This window comes from Saimiri boliviensis, chromosome 9 (assembly GCF_048565385.1).
Source record: "Saimiri boliviensis isolate mSaiBol1 chromosome 9, mSaiBol1.pri, whole genome shotgun sequence".
Lineage (NCBI taxonomy): Eukaryota > Metazoa > Chordata > Mammalia > Primates > Cebidae > Saimiri > Saimiri boliviensis.
In genome coordinates, this window is record NC_133457.1 from 47,929,071 (window position 1) to 47,953,191 (window position 24,121).

Sequence of the window (24,121 nt, forward strand, 5' to 3'; positions counted from 1 at the left end):
ACCCTGTAAATATTTTCCTAGTCCCATCCCGGGCACATAGCCCGTGTCCTGCATCATTTGTTGACTTTGGGAATATGTGATTGTTGAGGTATTAAAACGTTGGCTCGCCGGGCGCGGTGGCTCAAGCCTGTAATCCCAGCACTTTGGGAGACCGAGGCGGGTGGATCACGAGGTCAAGAGATCGAGACCATCCTGGTCAACATGGTGAAACCCCGTCTCTACTAAAAATACAAAAAAATTAGCTGGGCATGGTGGTGCGTGCCTATAATCCCAGCTACTCGGGAGGCTGAGGCAGGAGAATTGCCTGAACCCAGGAGGCGGAGGTTGCGGTGAGCCGAGGTCGCGTCATTGCACTCCAGCCTGGGTAACAAGAGTGAAACTCTGTCTCAAAAAAAAAAAAAAAAAAAAGACTGCTCTGATATACCTCTGAGGCCTGTTCTACTCCAACTACATGAAACTGACCATTTTGCACAACCCAACAAGAGGGCTAGTGCTGGAGAGAAATAATTGAAAAATCTGTGCCAATATCAACTAAACCTTTAAATTTCTGTTCTTGAATAGTGACTTTACATGTTGGGTTTATCCATAATTTGATTTACCCCATATGCAGCTTTGCCCTGTTTATGTGTACTTCCAAATCCTCCAATCCTTTTATCTTTACTTTGACCTAATTTAATGTAAGGTGAAATTAAGAGTTGTGCCGTGTGTTCCCTAGGCTCAGCACTCCAAGGAATGGAGGATGACATTACAATTTGTATTTCCCCTGTAAAATCACTATCAATAATTCCTGTATGAACTTTCATCCCTTGAGTATTAAGGCTAGATCTCCCTAGAAGCAAACCTACTGTCCCTGAAGGCAAAGCTTCACAAACTCCAGTTGGTATTTTTTTGTGTGGAGGCTCCCCAGGTAAAATATTTATTTATTTATTTAGTGCTACACGAGACCATTGCTGCGCTTCTGGTGGTGGCAGCGGACAAGCATTTTTTGTTTTTATCCTCTGCTGTGGTTTTGCTGTTAGATTTTATCTGCAATCCTTTTTTGTATGACCCCTTTTTCCACAATTAAAACAAGCTCTGGGAAATGCAGCAGCCCTCTTGTTCACCCGCAATCCTGCCATAGCTTGTGCTAATAAAGTAGCCTTATGTAAGTTTCCTCCAACGCCATCGCAAGACTTAATATAATCCATCAAATGAGCCTTTCCTTTAAGCGGCCCTATAGCAGCCTGACATTCTGCACTAGCATTATCGAATGCTAGCAGGCGCAACACTATGTCCTCTGAGCTTCTGTATCAAATGCTAACAGGCACAACACTATGCCCTGAGCTTCTGTGATTGTCTTTCTGACTGCTTCTTATAGTCTAGCTATAAAGTCTGCATACGGCTTCTTTGGTCCTTGTCTCACTGTACTAAAAAATGGAGATTTTTCATCTCCTCAAGAAATTTTGTCCCAAGCTCATAAGCATGCTTTTCTTATTTGTTCTATGGCCTGATCATCAATGGTTGCTTGATGGTGTAATTGAGCCCAGGCAAAAATTCCCAGGCAACAATTCCCGTAATCTGCTCTATAGTAATATTAATTGGAGGTTGAGCTTTAGCATTTATATTATATTAGCTTGAATATCAGCCTCATCAGCCCACTAGTTCTTAAATCGTAAAAATTGAGAAGGAGACAAGCAAACTTGAGTTAAGGTGTTCCAATCAACAGGAATTAATCTATGAGAGGTGGCCACATTTTTTAACTGTCCCATAACAAACAGTGATCTCAGGCCATATTGGCTAATGGGTTGTTTAAATTCCTTTAGGAGTTTAAATGGAAAAGCTTTAAATGTTACTTGAAACTGTCCCTGCTCATTTTGAGGATGCAGTATTACAGGAAACTACCATGCCTCTAAATGTCCATCTTTACGAGCCTGCTGAATCCCAGCCTGAATAGACCCAATTACTGCCGTGGAAGGCTTAGATACAGCCACCGGCAGCAAGTTTTGCTTTTGAAACAACTTCTAAGTCTTCCAGTGGGGGAATATTAGGAGGAACTGGCCATTCTTTTGTAAAATACTGAGGAGGAGCAGATGGATAGACTCTTTCCTTTTCCTCACCTAATTTTTCACTCTTCTGATCTAAACTGTCTTTCATTTCCTCCTTTCAATTTTTACATTCTCCTTCTCCCTCTGAATCTTCCTCCTCATCATCCATTTGAAATGCTTCTAGGGCAGAATGCACCATTGCCCAAATTGACCATTTCAGGGTATCCTCAGCTCCTTCTTTGTATGCCTTTTTTAGAGTAGAACCCACTTTTTCCCATTCTTCTATGTCCATAGTTCCCTGGTCAGGGAACCAAAGAAATATTTCTCTGCAGCATCAAAAAGCTGTGTCAGTCGGCCAGCACTAACTTTAAATCCCCGCTCTTCTAAGTAAATGCCAACACAAACTGAGATAAGCTTTGTGCTAACTTGAACTTTGTCCCATAGTTACCCTGATGCTTCTGAGCTCCTTTTAATTTATCTGGGAGATTTTTTCAGGAGTTCTCAGGTGTCCTTCAGCATAGATTAGCTTCTCCTTTCTCCATTGCTCAGGCGACCCTTCATCCTGGGTTCAAGCCCCATTGTTTGGGTGCCACTTGCCAAGACCAGCTAGGCCGTGGAGACCCAACCCAGGCGGCGCTGAAGGAATTACAAAACAGACACAGAGACAGAATGCAAAAGGTGGGCTCAGGGGGCTCAGCATTCCCAGCTGAGAGCCCAGAGCAGACTATGACCCATGCATTTATTCTTTACCTTCCAATGATAAGTTTAACAAGCGGATGCTCTATGTTCTTTCATTGGTTAAAGGTAAACTAACCAGGCAGCTAGTGTATATTCACTATAGGTTAAAGATAAATGCGAAAGTATTCTTTACGAGGGAATAATTGAGGTAGAGCATATCCTTTGCTCAAATAACTAATTCATCTGGTGTGAGACATATTCATATTGTTTCCTGTTTTAGAATGCCTTAAGCAGTTATCTGCTTTGCGGGGCCAACTAGGTGTTCCTTGCCACTGTTCTCAGCAAACAATATGATATATCACACACGTCAAAATTTGCTCTCAGCACCTTTCTTCTGTGTAGATACCCAATGGTGGGATTGCTGGATCAAATAGTAGTTCTACTTTTAATTCTTTAAGGAATCTCCACACTGTTTTCCATAGTGGCTATAATAGTTTACATTCCCACCAGCAGTATAAAAGTATTTCCTGTTCACCACATCTACATCAACATCTGTTATTTTTTTATTTTTTAACTAGGGCCATTTTTGAAGGGGTAAAGTGATATCGCATTGTGATTTTAATTTGTATTTCCCTGATCCTCAGGAATGTTGAGTATTTTTTCATATCTTTGTTGGCCATTTGTATATCTTCTTTTGAGAATTTTTTATTCATATCCTTAGCCCACTTTTTGATGGAATTATTTGTTTTTGTTTCTTGCTGATTTGTTTAAGTTTGTTGTAGATTCTGGATATTAGTCCTTTGCCAGTTGTATAGCTTGGGAAGATTTTCTCCCACTCTGTGACATCCTTTTGCTGCGCAAAAACTCTTTCATTTAATTAAGTCCTAGCTATTTATCTTTGTTTTTATTGCATTTTCTTTTGGGTTCTTGGTCATAAAATCTTTGCCTAAGCCAATATCTAGAAAGTTTTCCAATGTTATCTTCATATAAAAACTATGACTTGGCCGGGCTCGGTGGCTCAAGCCTGTAATCCCAGCACTTTGGGAGGCCGAGGCAGGTGGATCACGAGGTCGAGAGATCGAGACCATCTTGGTCAACATAGTGAAACCCCGTCTCTAAAATACAAAAAACTAGCTGGGCATGGTGGCGTGTGCCTGTAATCCCAGCTACTTAGAAGGCTGAGGCAGGAGAATTGCCTGAGCCCAGGAGGCAGAGGTTGCGGTGAGCCGAGATCGCGCCATTGCACTCCAGCCTGGGTAACGAGAGCGAAACTCCGTCTCAAAAAAAAAAAAGAAAGAAAGAAAACTATGACTTATATAGTTTCAGGTCTTAGATTTAAGTTCTTGATCCATCTTGAGTTGATTTTTGCATAAAGTGAGAGACAAGGATCAAGTTTTGTTCTCCTACATGTGGCTAGCCAATTATCTCAGCACCATTTGCTGAATAGGGTATCCTATCCCCACGTTATGTTTTTGTTTGCTTTGTCAAAGATCAGTTTGATGTAGGTATTTGAGTTTATTTCTGAGTTCTCTGTTCTGTTCCTTTGGTCTATGTACCTATTTTTATATCAGCAACATGCTGTTTGGGTGACTATGGCCTTATAGTATAGTTTGAAATCAGGTAAAGTGATACTCCAGATTTGTTATTTTCCCTTCATCTTTATTTGGCTGTGCAGGCTCTTTTTTGGTTCCATATGAATTTTAGGATTTTTTTTTAGTTCTGTGAAGTATGATGGTGGTATTTTAACGAGGATTTCAGCGAATTTGTAGATTGCTTTTGGTAGTATGGTCATTTTCACGATATAAATTCTAACCATCCATGAACATAGAATGTGTTTCCATTTGTTTGTGTAATCTGTGATTTCTTTCAACAGTGTTTTGTAGTCTTCTTTGTATCTCACCGACTCCTTGGTTGGATATATTCCTAAGGGGTTTTTTTGTTTTGTTTTGTTTTGTTGCAGCTATTGTAAAAGGGCTTGAGTTTTTGATTTGATTCCCTGCATGGTTGCTGTTGTTATATAGAAGAGCTACTGATGTGTGTACATTAATTTCATATCCAGAAACTTTACTGAATTCTTCTATCAGTTCTAGAAGCTTTCTGGAGGAGTCTTTATGGATTTCTAGGTAAATGATCATATCATCAGTAAACAGTGACAGTTTGATTTCCTCTTTACTGATTTGGATGCCTTTATTTCTTTCTCTTGCCTGATTGCTCTGGCTAGGACTTCCAATACTATGTTAAAGGGAAGTTGTGAGAGTGGACATCTTTATCTTGTTCCAGTTCTCAGAGGGAATGCTTTCAGCTTTTCCCTATTTAGTAGTAGTTGACTGTGGGTTTGACCTAGATGGCATTTATCATATTGAGGTAGGTCCCTTGTATGCCAATTTTGCTGAGAGTTTTAATCATAAAGGGATGCTGGATTTTGTTGAATTCTTTTTCTGCATCTATTGAGATGATCATGTGATTGAATTCTGTTTATGTGGTATATCACATTTATTGACTTGCATATGTTAAACCATCTGTGCATCCCTGATATGAAACCCATTGATCATGGTGGACTATCTTTTTCATATGTTGTTGGATTTGGTTAGCTAGTGTTTTTGCATCTATGTTCATCAGTCTATACTTTTCTTGTTTGGTTATGTCCTTTCCTGATTTTGGTGTTAGGGTGATACTAGCTTCACAGAATGATTTAAGGAGGATTCCCTCTTTCACCATCTTGCGGAATAGTGTCAATAGGATTGGTACCAATTCTCCTTTGAATGTCTAGTAGAATTCTGCTGTGAATCTGGTCCTGGACTTTTTATTACCATTTCAATCTTGCTGTTTGTTATTGATCTGTTCAGGATATCTAATTTTTCCTGATTTAAGCTAGGTAGGTTGTAAATTTTCTCTCTCTCTCTCTCTTTCTCTTTCTCTCTCTCTCTCTCTCTTTCCACAAAGCGGAGAGCGGAACCTGCAGTCTTAACCAGTATTTATGGGGTTATCAGATAATGATTTCTCAATTACATTTCCTCTAGGCCACGAAGTGAAGTAAGTCATCGTTTCTTTTTGCCAGAAATGTCACCATCTGATGTTTCTACACTTATGAAGAGCAAGTAATACAAGTTACAATTATATGAATCATCTTTGATTCTACCTTTCCTTCCTCTTCCTTGCCTCCCAAATCCAATTGGTTCCCAAGCCCTGGTGCATTGTTATCGCCTGTATCTGCCCTCTGCTCTCCAGCCGTGTGGTTAATGCCTTCATGCAGGCCCTCTTCCTCTGATATTTGGACTGTTCAAATAGTCCACTATTTTCCCTCCTTTCAGTCTTGAACCACTTCAGTCCACAAAAATAACAGTAAGAAATACTGTTCACAGATCAAGTACTTCATAAGCATTCTGACATTTAATCCCTACCACAGTGTCATGAGAGAGGCGTTATTACCTCTGTTTTCTGGTTAAAGCTCAGGGAAGGGAAGTGACTTACCCAGGAATGCTCAGACGGTGAGTGTTAAAGGCAGAATTCAAATCTACATCTGCAGGATCCCAAAGCCAGAGACTTAGTCACCATGCAAAACTGCCTGCCTCCCCAACTCTGCTGTCAGAGGCATCTCCTAAAAGGAATCTTCCCTTGCTCCCTCCTGGCTCGGAATTCTTCAATAGCACTCCATTGCCAATTGCAGTAAATCTTTTTTAAAGCTATAGAACCCTTTAATCAACAAGATTCAAAGCATTATTCTCCTATGTAAAGCAGATAAAATGTAGCTGATGTGCTCAGAGCAGGTGTGGAGATCTAGCTGACTTACAATGGTAGTGCCAAGAGATGTGTGGGCTCCCACAGTTTAATGGAAAATTTTCCAAAGATTCTTCCAAAGATTGTTTGATGTAAAAGTAGTGTTAGGTAAAATGTTATGTAAAATAAAGATTCCAGCTTTCTCTTCCAGCCAGATAGAAGTCTCTCAGCGATTTTACTGCAGTTCTCCCAGGCTCACTGCAACTTATCTTTTCTCTCTGCCCCTCTCCCAATTCTAGACCTGAGGCTCTGGCCCTTACAATCCAGATTGCACAAGAACGAAACTCCGTCTCAAAATAAAACAAAAGGAATCCAAATTAGTACAGAGGAAGTCAAACTGTCACTGTTGCTGACAATATGATTGTTTACCTTGAAAACCCTAAAGACTTCTCCAGAAAGCTCCTAGAACTGATAAAAGAATTCAGCAAAGTTTCCAGATACAAGATTAACGTACACAATCCAGTAGCTGTTCTATAAACCAACAGTGACCAAGCAGAGACTCAAATCAAGAACTCAACCTCTTTTATAATAGCTGCAAACAAAAGAAAAAGAAAAAGAAAAAGAAAAAATTTAAAAATATGCCTAACAAAGAAAGCAGAAGATATCTATAAGGAAAGCTACAAAACACTGCTGAAAGAAATTATAGACAACACAAACAAATGGAAACACATCCCATGTTCATGGATGAGTAGAATCCATATTGTGAAAATGACCATACTGCCAAAAGCAATCCACAAATTCAACACAATTTCCATCAAAATACCACCATCATTCTTCACAGAATTAGAAAAAAAAAAAATCTAAAATTCATATGGAACCAAAAAAGACCCCACATGGCCAAAGAAAGACTAATCGATTTGAACCATTGATCAGTCAATTGATCTTGGACAAAGCAAACAAAAACATAAAGTGGGGAAAGGACACACGTTTCAGCAACGGTGCTGGGATAACTAGCTAGCCACATGGAGAAGAATGAAACTGGGTCCTCATCTCTCACCTTATGCAAAAATCAACTGTTAAGTTTAAGGACTTAAATCTAAGACCTGAAACTATAAAAATTCTAGAAGACAACATGGGAAAAACCCCTTCTAGACATTGACTTAAGCAAGGATTTTATGACCAAGAATGCAAAAGCAAATGCAATAAAACAAAGATAAATAGTTAGGACTTAATTAAACTAAAGAGCTTTTGCATGGCAAAAGGAACAGTCAGCAGAGTAATCAGAATGGAAGAAAATCTTCACAATCTATACATCTATCCATCTGACAAAGAACTAATATCCAGAATCTACAACAAACTCAAATCAGTAAACGAAAAAAACAAAAAACAATATCATCAAAAAGTGGGCTAAGGATACAAATAGACAATTCTCAAAAGAAGATATATATATATATATATATATATATATATATATATATATAAAGACATACAAATGGCCAACAAACATATGAAAAAATGTTCAACATCACTAATAATCAGGGAAAAGGAAAATTAAAACTACAATGCAATACCACCTTACTTCCTGCAAGAATGGCCATAATCAAAAAATCAAAAAACAGTTGATGTTGGCATGGATTCAGTGAACAGGGAATACTCTACACTGCTGGTGGGAATGGAAACTAGTACAGCCACTAAGGAAAACAGTGTGGAGAGTCCTTAAAGAACTAAAAGTAGAACTACCATTTGATGCAGCAATCCCACTAGTGGGTATCTACTCAGAAGAAAGGATGTCATTATACAAAAAAGATACTTACACGTGAAAGTTTATAGCAGCACAATTCACTATTGCAAAATCATGAAACCAACATAAATGACCATCAATCAACAAGTGGATAAAGAAACTGCAGTATATTTCTATGATGGAATACTACTCAGCCATAAAAAGGAATTAATTAATGGCATTCTCAGTGACCTGGATGAGACTGGAGACTATTATTCTAAGTGAAGTAAATTAGGAATGGAAAATCAAACATCAGATATTCTCATTTGTATGTGGGAGCTAAGCTATGAGGATACAGAGGCATAAAAATCATGCGATAGACTTTGGGGACTTGTGGGAAGGATGGGAGGGGACCAAGGGATAAAAGACCGTAAATATGGTACAATGTATACTGCTCGGGTGATGGCTGCGCCAAAATCTCACAAATCACCACTACGAAAATGTAGCCAGGCATGGTGGCAGGTGCATGTGAACCACAGATTCCCTACTACTCCCAGCTACTCGGGAGATTGAGACACGAGAATCGCTTGAACCCGGGAGGCAGAGGTTGCAGTGAACTGAGATAGCACCATTGCACTCCAGCCTGGGAGACAGAGTGAGATCCTGTCTCAAAAAAAATAATGAAGACTAATAGGAGAAACATTACAATTTTGAGACGTTGTATAATAATCAAATCAGTTATTTAGAAAAAAGTACTTTTGAAATTTGGCATTTGAGGCCAGGCGCGGTGGCTCATGCCTGTAATCCCAGCACTTTGAGAGGCCGAGGCTGGTGGATCAGGAGGTCGATAGATGGAGACCAGCCTGGCCAACATGGTGAAACCTCATCTCTACTAAAAATACAAAAATTAGCTGGGCGTGGTGGCCCACACCTGTAGTCCCAGCTACTCGGGAGGCTGAGGCAGGAGAATTGCTTGAACCCAGGAGGCGGAGGTTGCAGTGAGCCGAGATTGCACCACTGCACTCCAGCCTGACACCTGGTGATGGAGCAAGACTCTGTCTCAGAAAAGAAAGAAAGAAAGAAAGAAAGAAAGAAAGAGAGAGAGAGAGAGAGAGAGAGAGAAAGAAAGAAAGAAAGAAAAAGAAAGAAAGGAAGGAAGGAAGGAAGGAAGGAAGGAAAGAGAAAGAAAGAAAAAGAAATTTGGCATTTGAGTCTTAGGACTGGCATTTACTTTGGAGAAACTCTCAGCCTGCCTCCTCCATTTTAGGAATTAATTGTGCTGATTAAAAAAAAAAAAAAAAAGCACGAATTGTGCTGATTAACAAAATCAGCCTCAGGAGAATTTAGTGACATGTCTAAGGTCCCACACATATTTAGCACAAAAGCCTGTTCTAGAAGCCAGAGCTCCACATGTCTGCTCCGGTAACCTTCCCTTTACATACCATGCGTCTTCCATCTCCTATTGTATATTGGTTTTGCACAGTGAGTTAACACCTGCTTCATATTTGCTGGGAAGGGAAGCTGAGCCTGACGTTGCAGAGTGGTTACTCCCAGGCAGTAAAGAACTCACGCTAATTCATTCAAATTAGAGAGTGTCATCTGCTCACCCTATAACTGGCTACTAAAGCTTAGTAATTGATACCAAGAGACTTTGGTTCCCTTTGGTCCAGCTGTCATGACGTCAGCACGGTCAAGACTGACAAAGAAGCTTTGTTGTTGCTCGTGGTGATCGCTGAGATTTTTAGACAAAGAAAATCCATTCTTAGAATGTGGGATCCTTAGCTTGCTGAAAAAAATGTCTGTCCAATTTCCTTGCCATGTTTTAAGATTCCAAGCAATAAGAAGGATGAGTTTGATGATGCGTATTTTGTTATTTCTTTACTTATTATTGCTTTCCCACTACCGTTTATTATAAATATTTCCAAATGCACATAAAAAGTGAACAACATGTCAGTGAATGTCCAGGTACACACTCCCTGCATTCTACATTAACATTTTTCTCTTCTTACTTCAGTGTATACCTCTCCATCTATCCACCCCTCTTTCCATCTAACAATCCATCTTATTTTGTGTACATTTCCAAGTAGTTACAGACGTCAGCATATGTTCTCTCCCCCAAAATTTCAATGTGCCTCTCATTAACTAGAGTTCAATATTTGTACGGTTTGTTTCTTTTGAGGTAAAATTTACAAAAAAATTAAATGTACAAATCTTAAGTGTACTAATTCATGACATCCGCCATGTATATACACGTGCAACCTAAACCATGATCAAGACACTGAACATCACCGTCACCCACAGAAAATTCCTTCATAGCTCGTCCAATGACTCTCCACCCCCAACCACCAGAAACAACCATTGTTCTGAAATTTTTCCACCATAGATTAGTTTTCCCAGTTGTAGAACTCTATATCAATGTATTGTTTGTGTAAGGTTTCTTTTTCTCAATATAGTGTTTTGGGATTCATTCATGCTACTGTGTGCATCAGTAATTTGATTCTCTTTATTTCTGAATAGTAGTCCATTGTGTGGAGAATACAGCTAGTTATTTATTCTTTAACTGATGGCCAGCTGGGCTATTTCCAGTTTGCAACTCATAGGAATAAAGCAGCTATGAACATCCTTGTACAAGTCTTTTTGGGGACATTTTTTTTTCTTTATCTTGGGTAAATACCTAGGAATTGAATTTGTGGGTCATAAGAAAGGCATTTGTTTATTTTCAGAGGAAACTATCAGGCTTTTTCTAAAGTGGGTGTGCCATTTTATGCTCCCACCAATGACAGATAAGAATCCAGGCTACTTCACATCCCACCAACATTTGTCTTGTCAGTCTTCAATTTTTGCCAGTCTGTTTGGTATATAGGGGTCTATTTATTTATTTATCGAAATGGGGTCTCACTGTGTCGCCCAGGCTGGAACACAGTGGTGTGATCATGACTCACTTTCTGGACTCAAGGAATCCTCCCACCTCAGCCTCTCAAGTGTCTGGCACTGTAGGCATGTACTGCCACACCTGGCTTATTTTTAAATTTTTTTGTAGAGACAAGGTCTCACTATGTTGTTTGGGCTGGTCTGGAAATCCTGAGCTCAAGCAATGTTCCCAGCTCAACCTCCCAAAGTGTTGGAGTTACTGGCGTGAGCCGCAATGCCAATTTAATTATTTTTTTGACCAAATCTATTTAATTTTTCTACATTATACAACAAAATCAGGTTATTTTTAGAAAAATCAGCCATGTGCACTTCAAAAATTGATAAAACTTTGTTTTCTTGCACTCAGGGAATTAGAATATATTATTTTCTTTACATATATATTTTACACTTTGGTAGACAATTCCACTGGAAAATTAGGATATTTATTTGTTTGTTTGTTTATTTTATTTATTTATATTTTTTTTTGAGACAGAGTCTCACTCTGTCACCAGGCTGGAGTGCAGTGGTGCGATCTTGGCTCACTGCAACCTCTGCTTCCTGGGTTCAAACGATTCTCCTGCCTCAGCCTCCTGAGTAGCTGGGACTACAGATGGGCACCACCATGCCCAGCTAATTTTTTTTTATATAGAAAGTTAGAATATTTTAAAATGTACTTGCATTATCTTTTCTTAGCCCTTGTTTTATTTTATTTTTCACCTTGCAGTTTTTTGTTGTGGTAAAGCACACATAATAAAATGTGCCATTTTCACAACTGTAAAGCATACAGTTCTGTGGTATTAAGTACATTCATGATGTGCTGCCATCACCACCACCTAATTTCAGAATATTTTCATCATCCCAGTGGGAACTCTGGACCCACGAAGAAGTCATTATCCACTCTTTCTTCACAGCCCAGGCAACCACAAATCCGCTGCCTACGGTGTTTTTTGTTTGTTTGTTTTTGAGACAGGGTCCTGCTGTGTTGCCCAGGCTGGAGTGCAGTGGTGCAATCTCGGCTCACTGAAACCTCCACCTCCTGGGCTCAGGTGATCCTCCCACCTCAGCCTCCGTACTAGCTGGGAGCAAAGCACGGGCCACCATGCCTGGCTAAATTTTTTTGTATTTTTTTAAAATAGATAATGGGGTTTTGCTATGTTGCCCAGGCTGATCTTGAATTCCTGGGCTCTAGCGATCCACCTGCCTCGGTCTCCCAAAGTGCTGGGATGACAGGTGTGGGCCGCCATCTGCTTCCTATTGTATGGATTTGCCTACTATATATATTTCATACAAGTGGAATTACACATTACATGACTGTTTTATGCTTATGTGATATAAGGTATAATTATAGTTTATTTGAGTGACTGGACACTCAGATGAAAGACAGAACATTTTGTTACTTGTAGTTCCAAAAAAAAAAAAAAGAAGAAGAATAAGGCTACCATGCAGGATCACACTTCGGGATGCAGTTGGGGACAGGGCAACCGCAAGCTGGAGCTGTAGAAGTGGCTTATGTATGACAAACAGGGTGTAGTTAGCTCGGCTTTGTGGGCTTCCTAAAGATTGAGTATTCTGAATAATTCCGTGGACCCCAGGAAGAAGAGCCAGTTCCTGGGCGCTGGGTATCTTGGAGCTTCTTGCAGTTCAGTGTGTATGAACAGAAACCCAGGCGTGCTACAGCCCAAGAAAGGAAGTGGCTAGGGTGGAGCCTTAGCAAACTGCCCACGAAGGGGAATTGAGAGGTGCAGCCATGACCTCAAAACTGAGTCAAGGCAGCACTTGTGAAATACGATTTTACTACCATGACCTCAAAACAGGATCAAGACAGCATTTGTGAAATAAGACATTATAGCACTCAGCAACGAGAACCGGAGGTGAGAAGTCACCGGCATGGAAGATTAGCAAACTGTCCACAAAGGGGCAGCATGGCTTTTAGCCAAGTTTCAGCTTGACTCAAAACTGGGTTGAGGGAAAGTGTTCTCTTTCCAGGGTCCACAAGGGAGCGTATTTTTAAGGGCAAGAATTTCCCAGCGCCATGCCCTGTTCCCATGTCTCTCCATCCGGGAGATTTAACAGTTTATGTTTAAATTTCTCGGGCTCGGCAGGGCGTGGTGGCTCACGCCTGTAATCCAAACACTTTGGAGATCCAAGGCGGGCGGATCACCTGAGGTCGGGAGTTCAAGACCAGCTTGACCAACATGGTGAAACCCCGTCTTAAAAAAATAAATAAATAGCCGGGCGCGGTGGCTCACGCCTGTAATCCCAACACTTTGGGAGGCCGAGGCGGGTGGATCACGAGGTCAAGAGATCGAGACCATCCTGGTCAACATGGTGAAACCCTGTCTCTACTAAAAATACAAAAAATTAGCTGGGCATGGTGGCACGTGCCTGTAATCCCAGCTACTCAGGAGGCTGAGGCAGGAGAATTGCTTGAACCCAGGAGGCAGACAGAGGTTGCAGTGAGCCGAGATCGTGCCACTGGACTCCAGCCTGGGTAACAAGAGTGAAACTCTGTCTCCAAATTAAATAAATAAATAAATAAATAAAATAAATAATAATAAATTTCTCGGTCTCGGGAAGAAACAAAAAGTCAGTCACTCCTGTGGAAGTTCTAAGGAATTCCTTTCATTGACCAGGGGTCTTGGAGAAGGCAGGGGTGTCTCCCAGGTTTAAAGTCCCCTTCTTGGCCGGGCGCGGTGGCTCAAGCCTGTAATCCCAGCACTTTGGGAGGCCGAGGCGGGTGGATCACGAGGTCAAGAGATCGAGACCATCCTGGTCAACATGGTGAAACCCCGTCTCTACTAAAAATACAAAACATTAGCTGGGCATGGTGGTGCGTGCCTGTAATCCCAGCTACTCTGGAGGCTGAGGCAGGAGAATTACCTGAACCCAGGAGGCGGAGGTTGCGGTGAGCCCAGATCGCGCCACTGCACTCCAGCCTGGGTAACTAGCGAAACTCCATCTCAAAAAAAAAAAAAAAAAGTCCCCTTCTTCCACACCCCTTCGGACTCCATGTTTGGGTCCCCTTCCACGAACACTCCCTTCATGGAAACCATGTTTCTCTTTCCTGGATTTCCCCTCTGGGGTCCCCTTCCACACTCTCTCGTGGAAGCCTGTCTTCCCCTCCTGATCTCCATCCCTCTCTCTGTTCCCTTCCACTCAGTGTGGAAGCTGCTTTCCTCTCCTGGATTCCATATTTCTGGATTCTCTCATTCAGTGGGAGAGTTAGCTGTTTCTTTCTGTCCCTTCTCCGGTTTCTCTCTAAATAAATAAATAAATCCCTTTCTACAAACACTTCTTGAGTCCGGCATTTACTGTGCACTGCGCCCTGGTCTCCTCGCTCGTTCTTGGGGAGTGCTTAACAAAGAACCTGGAGAAATGTCCTCTCAGGGGAACTGAGGGGGCACCCCTGAGCCCCAATATTACAGGGTCACAATAGAACTTGTGAAATATTATATTACAGGGCCTTTTGTGTCAGGTTTCTCTCACCTAACACAGTGCTTCTCTCACCTAACAGAGCATTTAAGGGTCACTACGTTGTAGCATGTATCAGTCCTTTCTATGTAAGGCTGAATGATATTCCGTTAGATGAATATCCCACATTTTGTTTATTCATTATGAACATATGGGTTGCTTCCACCTTTTGGCTTTGTGACTTGTGCTGCTGTTAATATTAATGTGCAAGTTTTTATTTGTGCACCTGTTTTCAGTTCTCAAAGGCATATGCCTAGAATGGAATTGCTGGGTGACATGATTTAACTTATTTAGATGCCGTGAAAGGAAAGCACTTTCCACAGCAGCTGCACCATTTTTCATTTCCACCAGCAATGTGCTGTTTCTTTACATCCTTACCAACACTTATTTTTTAAATTATGACCATCCTAGTGGGAGTGAAGTGGTATATAATTGTGGAATTGTGGTTTTAGCTTGTACTTTTTTTTTTTTTTTTTTTGTCTTTTTATTTTTTTCCTTTTTGTGGAGAACGGGGTCTTGCTATATTGCCCAGGCAAGTCTCAAACTCCTGGGCTCAAGCTATCCTCCCACCTCTGCCTCTCTAAGAGCTGGGATTACAGGCGTGAGCCACAGCGCCTGGCCATAGCTTGTACTTTCTTAATGAATAACGATGATGAGAATCTTTTCAGTAATTTGTGGGCCACTTGTATCACTTCTTTTAAGAAATGTCAAGGCCAGGTGCAGTGGCTCAAACCTGTAATCCCTGAACTTTGGGAGGTCGAGGCAGGTGGATCACCTGAGGTCAGGGGTTCAAGATCAGCCTGACCTCAGATGGTAAAACCCCATCTCTACTAAAAATACAAAAACTATCTAGGCATGATGGCACGTGCCTGTAATCTCAACTACTTGAGAGTCAGACGGGAGAATCACTTGAACCTGGGAGGCAGAGGTTGCAGTGAGCCAAGATCACGCCATTGCACTCCAGCCTGGACAACAAGAGCAAAACTCCCTCTCAAAAAAGAAAGGAAGGAAGGAAGGAAGAAAGGAAAGAAAGAAATGTCAAGTCTGCTTCCCATGTTCAAATTGAGTTGCTTGTCGTTTTACAGGAAGTCTGTTTTAACTCCAAAAAACAAGCTTCTTTCTCCAAATAATTTCCTCTTATTTTCAATATTTGCAATGTTAATAGAGGATTAAGGGTTGTTTGTTCCAATATGTGATATTTTTAAGGCATGGTAGAATAAAGGCTGTGCATTGTTTGCCTAAAAGGATCAACTTTTCAGATGACACTATTCTAGTTTTATGAAAAGAGCTGAATATCCTGATTAGAAGGCGTTACATTACACTGAAATTCAAATCTTTAAATCCTATTTCAGAACCGGTAGCAAAAACACTGCCTTTGTAATTGAAGAAGTTAAACACGATGGAGAAATAGTCTCTTCAATTAAACCTCATTAATCCTCCAAAATAATTTTTAATGTAGACAAAATACTGTTAAAAATTAATAGAAAATGAGGTCTTAATGATCTTAATTCTAGGCTATTTTTTATGCCCACATTGGTCAAATGGGGTCATAACCAAGAAAACCATGGCCAACACAAACAAATTGAGGCGTTTATCTCTCATACAGACCACAGGGAACCCACAAAATTTAATGGTCAGTTAATATTGTTTGAATCAACCTGGTTAGGAACCGCAGTTTCTCTAAGTGGAAAATCAGTCCAAAGTACTCCAAAAAAATCTTTAAATGACCAAATAAGTAGAGACAATACATATAAACAAGGACAAAATATGTTTAGTCTACAAAAATTAATGCGACAAGGATTTACATTTAAAAAAAGTTTTTAAAGAGATTCCTTAGTCTTGAGGAAAATTTGTCTGTAGAACTGCCTTCGAGATAAGAAACAGGGTGAGTATAAATGGACTCCTCTCAAACAGAAAATTGTCATCTCAGGAATCAGAATGCACATATATTTCATTTAACATTTTGATTGTCATTCTACAAGAGGAAGTTCACAGTGACAAATTTAGGTTGTCTGATGAATTCAAACTGTTGAGTTATGAAAAGATCAATCCCAGCAGCAAGCAGCTCATGGTGGGACTTTGTTATATGTAAATTTTTGGTGCCACAAAAAAAAGTCAGCACTTGGACAAAGGATCTCTCAGCAAGGCAATATTTACTCTCTGAAGAAAGGGTACACTCGTCAAAGTCTTGCCATGAGAGTACAATAAACAAAGGAAAAGCAGACATATTTATACCTTACACATTTGGGGTCATCCTTACTGCTGTGTCTGATCTCTGTTGGTTGGAGCCAGACCTCATAATCTCAAACTGAACCCAATTAGCCAATAACTTAAAACTTTCTTGAATAGGTAAAGGCAATGGAGAACAAAAGGAAAAGAGGAAGTCCAAATAAGGAAAGGACAGGAAGTTGCTTGTGAAAGAACTTAGAAAAGTGTAGCATATGGCCGGGTGCGGTGGCTCAAGCCTGTAATCCCAGCACTTTGGGAGGCCGAGGCGGGTGGATCACGAGGTCCAGAGATCGAGACCATCCTGGTCAACATGGTGAAACCCCGTCTGTACTAAAAATACAAAAAAAAATTAACTGGGCATGGTGGCGTGTGCCTGTAATCCCAGCTACTCAGGAGGCTGAGGCAGGAGAATTGTCTGAACCCAGGAGGCGGAGGTTGCGGTGAGCCGAGATCGCGCCATTGCACTCCAGCCTGGGTAACGAGAGTGAAACTCCGTCTCAAAAAAAAAAAAAAAAAAAAAAAAAAAAAAAAAAAAAAGGAGACTTTGAAGGGGAACTTTTCTATTTTCTACAGAGTTCAACTCTGAAAGCTTGCCGTCTATATCTACAAATGGGAATGGTTCCCAAAATTCTTTGGCTAAACTCAAAGATTTGTTGTGTCTTTCTTGATGTATTCGACAAATACATCATCACCAACCCCTGCTATGTGACTGGTGATGATAATATGAAGATCAAATAAAGTCCCTGTGCCCAGGCAGGTCTCTATGCAGGGAAAGGAGTTGGTGCATGAAGATAATGGATATATGCTGACATGGAAGCGTCTATGGGGTCCCGTGGAGCACAGCAAAGACAGCGTTCCAGTCTATCAGGACAGGCTTCATACAGAAGGTGCAAATGTGTTGAGCCTTTTCCCCCTCCCCAACTCCTCATTTAAAAAGTCAGCTGGGCGCGGTGGCTCATGCCTTAATCCTAGCACTTTGGGAGGCTGAGGAGGGCGGATCATGAGGTCAGGATATCAAGACCATCTTGGCTAACATGGTGAAAATCTGTCTCTACTAAAAACACAAAAAATTAGCCAGGTGTGTTGGTACACACCTGTAGTCCCAGCTACTTAGGAGGCTGAGACAGGAGAACGACTTGAACCTGGGAGGCGGAGGTTGCAGTGAGCTGAGGTCGGGCTATTGCACTCCAGCCTGGGCAACAGAGCCAGACTCCATCTCAAAAACAAAAAAAGTCAAACCTACAGAAAAGTTGCAAGGAGAATATAATAAACATCTCTCTATAGATATACAGATGGATGGATGGGTATATATGTATTTCTAAACATAAATATAGCCATCTTCCAGGTTCACCAAAATTGTTGACATTTTTGCTACACTAACTTTTTCTCTTTTTCTCTCCATAGCCTTCTCTTTTTTCTGATCTTTCATTTCTAAATACTTAGACATATATTTTCTTTTTTTTTTTTTTTTTTGAGACGGAGTTTTGCACTCGTTACCCAGGCTGGAGTGCAATGGCGCGATCTCGGCTCACCGCAACCTCTGCCTCCTGGGTTCAGGCAATTCTCCTGCCTCAGCCTCCTGAGTAGCTGGGATTACAGGCACGCGCCACCACGCCCAGCTAATTTTTTGTATTTTTAGTAGAGATGGGGTTTCACCATGTTGACCAGGATGGTCTCGATCTCTTGACCTCGTGATCCACCCGCCTCGGCCTCCCAAAGTGCTGGGATGACAGGCTTGAGCCACCGCGCCCGGCCAGACATATATTTTCTAGAAACAAGGGCATTCTCCTACTAAAACACAGAATATTACAATAAGGAATTTTAACCTGGATATAATTCTATGGCTAATATGCAGAACATGTTCAAATTTCCCCAATATAATAACTGCTTTTGTGCTGGGCATGGTGGCTCAGCCTGTAATCCCAGCACTTTGGGAGGCCGAGGCAGGTGGATCACGAGGTCAAGAGATCGAGACCAGGCCGGGCGCGGTGGCTCAAGCCTGTAATCCCAGCACTTTGGGAGGCCGAGGCGGGTGGATCACGAGGTCAAGAGATCGAGAACATCCTGGTCAACATGGTGAAACCCCGTCTCTACTAAAAATACAAAAAATTAGCTGGGCATGGTGGCGCGTGCCTGTAATCCCAGCTACTCAGGAGGCTGAGGCAGGAGAATTGCCTGAACCCAGGAGGCTGAAGTTGCGGTGAGCCGAGATCGTGCCATTGCACTCCAGCCTGGGTAACGAGAGCGAAACTCCGTCTCAAAAAAAAAAAAAAAAAAAAAAAGAGATCGAGACCATCCCGGTCAACATGGTGAAACCCCCTCTCTACTAAAATACAAAAAAGTAGCTGGGCATGGTGGCGCGTGCCTGTAATCCCAGCTACTCAGGAGGCTGAGGCAGGAGAATTGCCTGAACCCAGGAGGCGGAGGTTGCGGTGAGCCGAGATCGCGCCATTGCACTCCAGCCTGGGTAACAAGAGCGAAACTCCGTCTCAAAAAAAAAAAAAAAAAAAAAAATTTTTTAAATTAGCTGGGCATGGTGGCTCAGGCCTGTAATCCCAGGTACTTGTGTGGATGAGGTACGAAAATCACTTGAACTTGGAAGGTGGACCCTGCAGTGAGCTGTGATCGTGCCACTGCACTCCATCCAGCCTGAGCAACAGGGTGAGACTCTGTCTCTAAAATAAAAAAAGAAAAAATAAAAAAAAGAATCAGATCAGCACCCAATTTAGTTGTCATGTCTCTTTAATCTCCCTTAATCTAAATAAAGTCCTCAGGCATATTTCCCTAATAACATTGATATTTTTTAAGGTTCCATGCTAGTTGTCGTGAAGACAGGCTCTCCTCAGTTTGGGTTTGTCCAGTTATTTTCCCATTATTACAGTCAGGTTAGACATCTTAGGGAAGAGTCCAACCCTGGTGATAGGAAGCAGGCACTGGCAACTAGTGATAGGTATGGTTGGGATTTATACTCAGATCAGTTTAAACAAGGAAGGAGACGAGTAATAAGTGACATTCGGTAAATAGTGAGGGCTTACCAGATGCGGAAGCTGCGCCCCAAACTATGCCCACTCCCAGTCAAATAAATAGAAATGCTGGTTAACACCTAACAACAGCAAACAAAAATTATTTTATTTATTACTGTGCTTGAAACCCAGAAACATGACTCCTAAGGTATTTAGAGTGGTGAGGAGCTTCTACGGGTGGAGAAAGTCCCTTCTGAGAAACTCGAACCTTTGTGTTTGGACGTAATTGTTAATATGGTTAGGCTGTGTGTCCTGACACAAATATCATCTTGAATTGTAATCCCCATATCCCCCACCTGTCAGGGCAGAGGCCAGGTGAAGGTGACTGAATCGTGGGGGTGGTTCCCCATGCTGTTCTTGTTATAGTGAGTGAGTTCTCACGAGATCTGTTTTATAAGGCGCTCTTCTCCTCTTCCCTCGGCGCTGCTCCTTTCTGCCACCTTGTGAAGAACGTGTCTTGCTTTCCCTTCACCTTCCACCGTGATTGTAAGTTTCCTGAGGCCTCCCCAGCCAGGGTGAACTGTGAGTGAATTAAACCTCTTTCATTTATTTTTTATTTTTATTATTTTTGAGACAGAGTCTTGCTCTGTCAGGCTGGAGTGCAGCGCCACTATCTCAGCTCACTGTAACCTCTACCTCCTGAGTTCAAGCAATTATTCTACCTCAGCCTCCTGAGTAGCTGGGATTAAAGATGTCTGGCTAATTTTTGTATTTTTTGGTAGAGGTGAGGTTTCACCATGTTGGCCTGGCTGGTCTTGAACTCCTGGCCTCATGTGATCCACCTGCCTCTGCCTCCCAAGGGGCTAGACTTACAAATGTCAGCCATCGCATCTGGCCACCTCTTTCCTCTAAAAGACAACCCAGTCTCAGGCAGTTTTTTTTTTTTTCTTTTTGTTTTTTTTTTTTTTTTCCAGGCAGTTTTTTATAGTAGTATGAAAATGAACTAATACAATTCTTCATGGCATTTCTTTTTATTACGTTTTTATATGTAATAAAATAATAAAAATAAAGACAGTCTCCTTCTGTCACCCAGGCTGGAGTGCAGCGGTGTAGCCTAAGCTCACTGCGACCTCCACCTCCCAGGTTCAAGCAGTTCTGGGAAGGAAATAGAAATAAACAGGAAATGAGGCTGGGCATGGTGGCTCATGCCTGTAACCCCAGCACTTGGGCAGGCCGAGGTGTGTGGATCATTTGAGCTCAGGAGTTCAAGACCAACCTCACCAACATGGTGAAACCCCATCTCTACTAAAAATACAAAAAGTAGCCAGGTGGTAGACGTGTGTGCCTGTAATCCCAGCTACTCTGGAGGTTGAGGCAAAAGAATCACTTGAGCTTGGGAGACAGAGGTTGCAGTGAGCTGAGATCGCCCAACTGCACTCCATTCTGGGCGACAGAGTGAGATCCTGTCTCAAAAAAAAAAAAAAAGAAAAAAAGAAAGGGGACAGGGAGAATGAACCCTCTTACTCCACCTTTTTCTGCAGTTCTGATTTTTAAAATCATGTTAATGTGTTTTTTGTTTGTTTGTTTGTTTGTTTGTTTTTTCTTTTTTTTTTTTTTTTGAGACGGGGTTTCGCTCTTGTTACCCAGGCTGGAGTGCAATGGCACAGTCTCAGCTCACCACAACCTCCGCCTCCTGGGTTCAAGCAGTTCTCCTGCCCCAGCCTCCTGAGTAGCTGGGACTGCAGGCATGCACTACCACACTCGGCTAATTTTCTATTTTTAGTAGAGACAGGGTTTCCTTTATGTTGGTCAGGCTGGTCTTGAACTCCTGACCTCCTGATCCACCCACCTCAGCCTCCCAAAGCTCTGGAATTACAACTGTGCCCAACCCTAGATTCTTTTTTTGAGACGGGGTCTCATTCTGTCCCCCAGGCTGGAGTAAAATGGCATGGTCATGGCCCACTGTAGCCTCGACCTCCCAAGCTCAATTGATCCTCCCATCTGAGCCTCCTGAGTAGCTGGGACTACAGGTGTGCAGCACCACACCTGGCTAATTTTTGTATTTCTTTGTAGAGACAGGGTCTTACTATGTTGCCCAGTCTCATCTCAAACTTCCTGGGCTCAAGCCATCTGCCCACCTTGGCCTCCCAAAGTGCTGGGATTACAGGTGTGAGCCACTGCACTCACTCTACATTTATATACATATATACATGACGAAAAGGGAAAACTTTTTTTAACCATAGAAAGGCAACTAATAAATGTAGAAAGAGTGATGAGATGGAAAAAAAAATCACCATTTGGCAGCCATCTTAACAATTGATTAAGGCAAGAATCATCAGGGAATGCTAAAATTACTGGGTGAAGGTTTGAGGAGTGACGGGATATTTCAGTCTTAGACTATCTCCTTACAAAGCATTTTTTAATAACAAGAGGAATAATAATAACTGTACAATGAAGATATATGGCTGACACCACCTTAACTAAATCACCAACAGACACCAGTAGATACCACATACCTGCTAATATGAGGTATTGAGAAGCAGGGCTGTGGCTAATGTGAGGCAAACTAGGCAGCTAAGGCTGACCCTGTACTTGCGCCAACCTGAGAGAGAGAGCACCTCCTTAAATTTTGCCTGCTGGGTACCTTGCTTGCCATAACCTAGTCCCAGACCTGCTGACAAGAGCACATTATTTCTGTGCTATTGTGACCAAAAATGTGTAACTTGAATCCAATCAGGAGGAAACATCAGACAAATGCCAAATGAAGTATATTCTACAAAATAGCTGGCTTGTACTCTTCTAAAATGTCAATTTCGCTAAAGACAAAGAAAGGTGGAGAAATGGTTCCAAGTAAAAGGAGACTCAAAAACATGACATGACAACTGGATGCAACATGCGATCCGGGATTTCCTTTTTCTGTAAGGGACACTATTGTGACAATTGGTGAAATCTGCATTTAAGATCTTCAGATTAGCTAGTAGTATTATGTATGATGATTATGTAAAAGAATAGATTTGTGGCCGGGCACGGTGGCTCAAGCCTGTAATCCCAGCACTTTGGGAGGCTGAGGCAGGTGGATCACGAGGTCAAGAGATTGAGACCCTCCTGGTCAACCTGGTGAAACCCCCTCTCCACTAAAAATACAAAAAATTAGCTGGGCATGGTGGCACGTGCCTGTAATCCCAGCTACTCAGGAGGCTGAGGCAGGAGAATTGCTTGAACCCAGGAGGCGGAGGTTGCGGTGAGCCGAGATCGTGCCATTGTACTCCAGCCTGGGTAACAAGAGTGAAACTCCGTCTCAAAAAAAAAAAAAATAGATTTGTTTTTAGGAAATTCTGAGTCAACTATTTAAGAGTAAATGAGGCCAGGCGTGGTGGCTCAAGCCTGTAATCCAAGCACTTTGGAGGCCAAGGTGGGTGGATCACCTGAGGTTGGGAGTTCAAGACCAGCCTAACCAACATAGTGAAACCCCGTCTTAAAAAAAAAAAGGGTGGGGGGAGTAAATGAGCATTATACCTGTGACCAACTTTCAAATGGTTCAGAAAAAAAATATGGGTGTATATGTAAATAGGTAAATAGAAATAAAGTAACTTTGATAAATGTTAATGTTGGGGAATATGGGTAGAGGGTATGTGGGAATTTTTGTGCTATTTTGGAACTTTCTGAAATTGTGTCCAAATAATTTTTAAATAAAATAATTAATAGAAGTTTGATACGGAGAGAACAGAGATAAGAGGAAAAGGCAACATGTACAAAGCAGAACATTTTCCAGAATTGGAGAGCCTGTTTTTCAGCCTGAGGGATCATGACATGTCCCAAGCAGGATAAATTTAACATAAAATCACATCCAGGAGGAACCAAACATCAAATGTCAATAGCAAATCTTAAAGCTACCTGAGGCTGGGTGCAGTGACTCACACCTGTAATCCCAGCACTTTGGGAGGCCAAGGCAGGTGGATCATCTGAGATCAGGAGTTCGAGACCAGCCTGGCCAACACGGAGAAACCACATCTCTACTAAATATACAAAAATTAGCCGGTGTAGTGGCATGCACCTGTAGTCCCAGGCACTCAGGAGGCTGAGGCAGGAGAATTTCTTGAACCCAGGAGGCGGAGGTTGCAGCGAGCTGAGATCACGACACCGCACTCCAGCCTCGGCAGCAAAGCGAGACTGTCTCAAAAACAAAACAAAAGAATTGTCAAACTAGCATTATTAACCAAGGTCAACTATGCTTTAAAAATGAAGCTATATAAAGACATTTTCAAATATTCAAAAACTAAGAAAGTCAACTACTCAAAGACCCTCACTGAAGGCTGCAGTGAGCTATGATTGTACCATTGCACTTTCTTCCTTTTGGCCCTGTCTTAAAAGAAAAAAAAAATAGAATGAGAGAGACGTGGGGTGTCACT

General features: G+C 41.7%; 1 protein-coding gene across 1 annotated transcript in view; it reads left to right on the forward strand.

Moving 5' to 3' along the window:
• XRN1 (5'-3' exoribonuclease 1) overlaps positions 1-7,848 on the forward strand; it is a 146,889-nt gene extending 139,041 nt beyond the window's left edge. Inside the window, exon 44 of the mRNA XM_010330405.3 lies at positions 6,719-7,848. Coding sequence (XP_010328707.1) covers positions 6,719-6,724 — 6 coding nt within the window. The 3' untranslated portion in view covers positions 6,725-7,848. The remainder of the gene's footprint in view (positions 1-6,718) is intronic.
• The last annotated feature ends 16,273 nt before the right edge of the window (positions 7,849-24,121 follow it).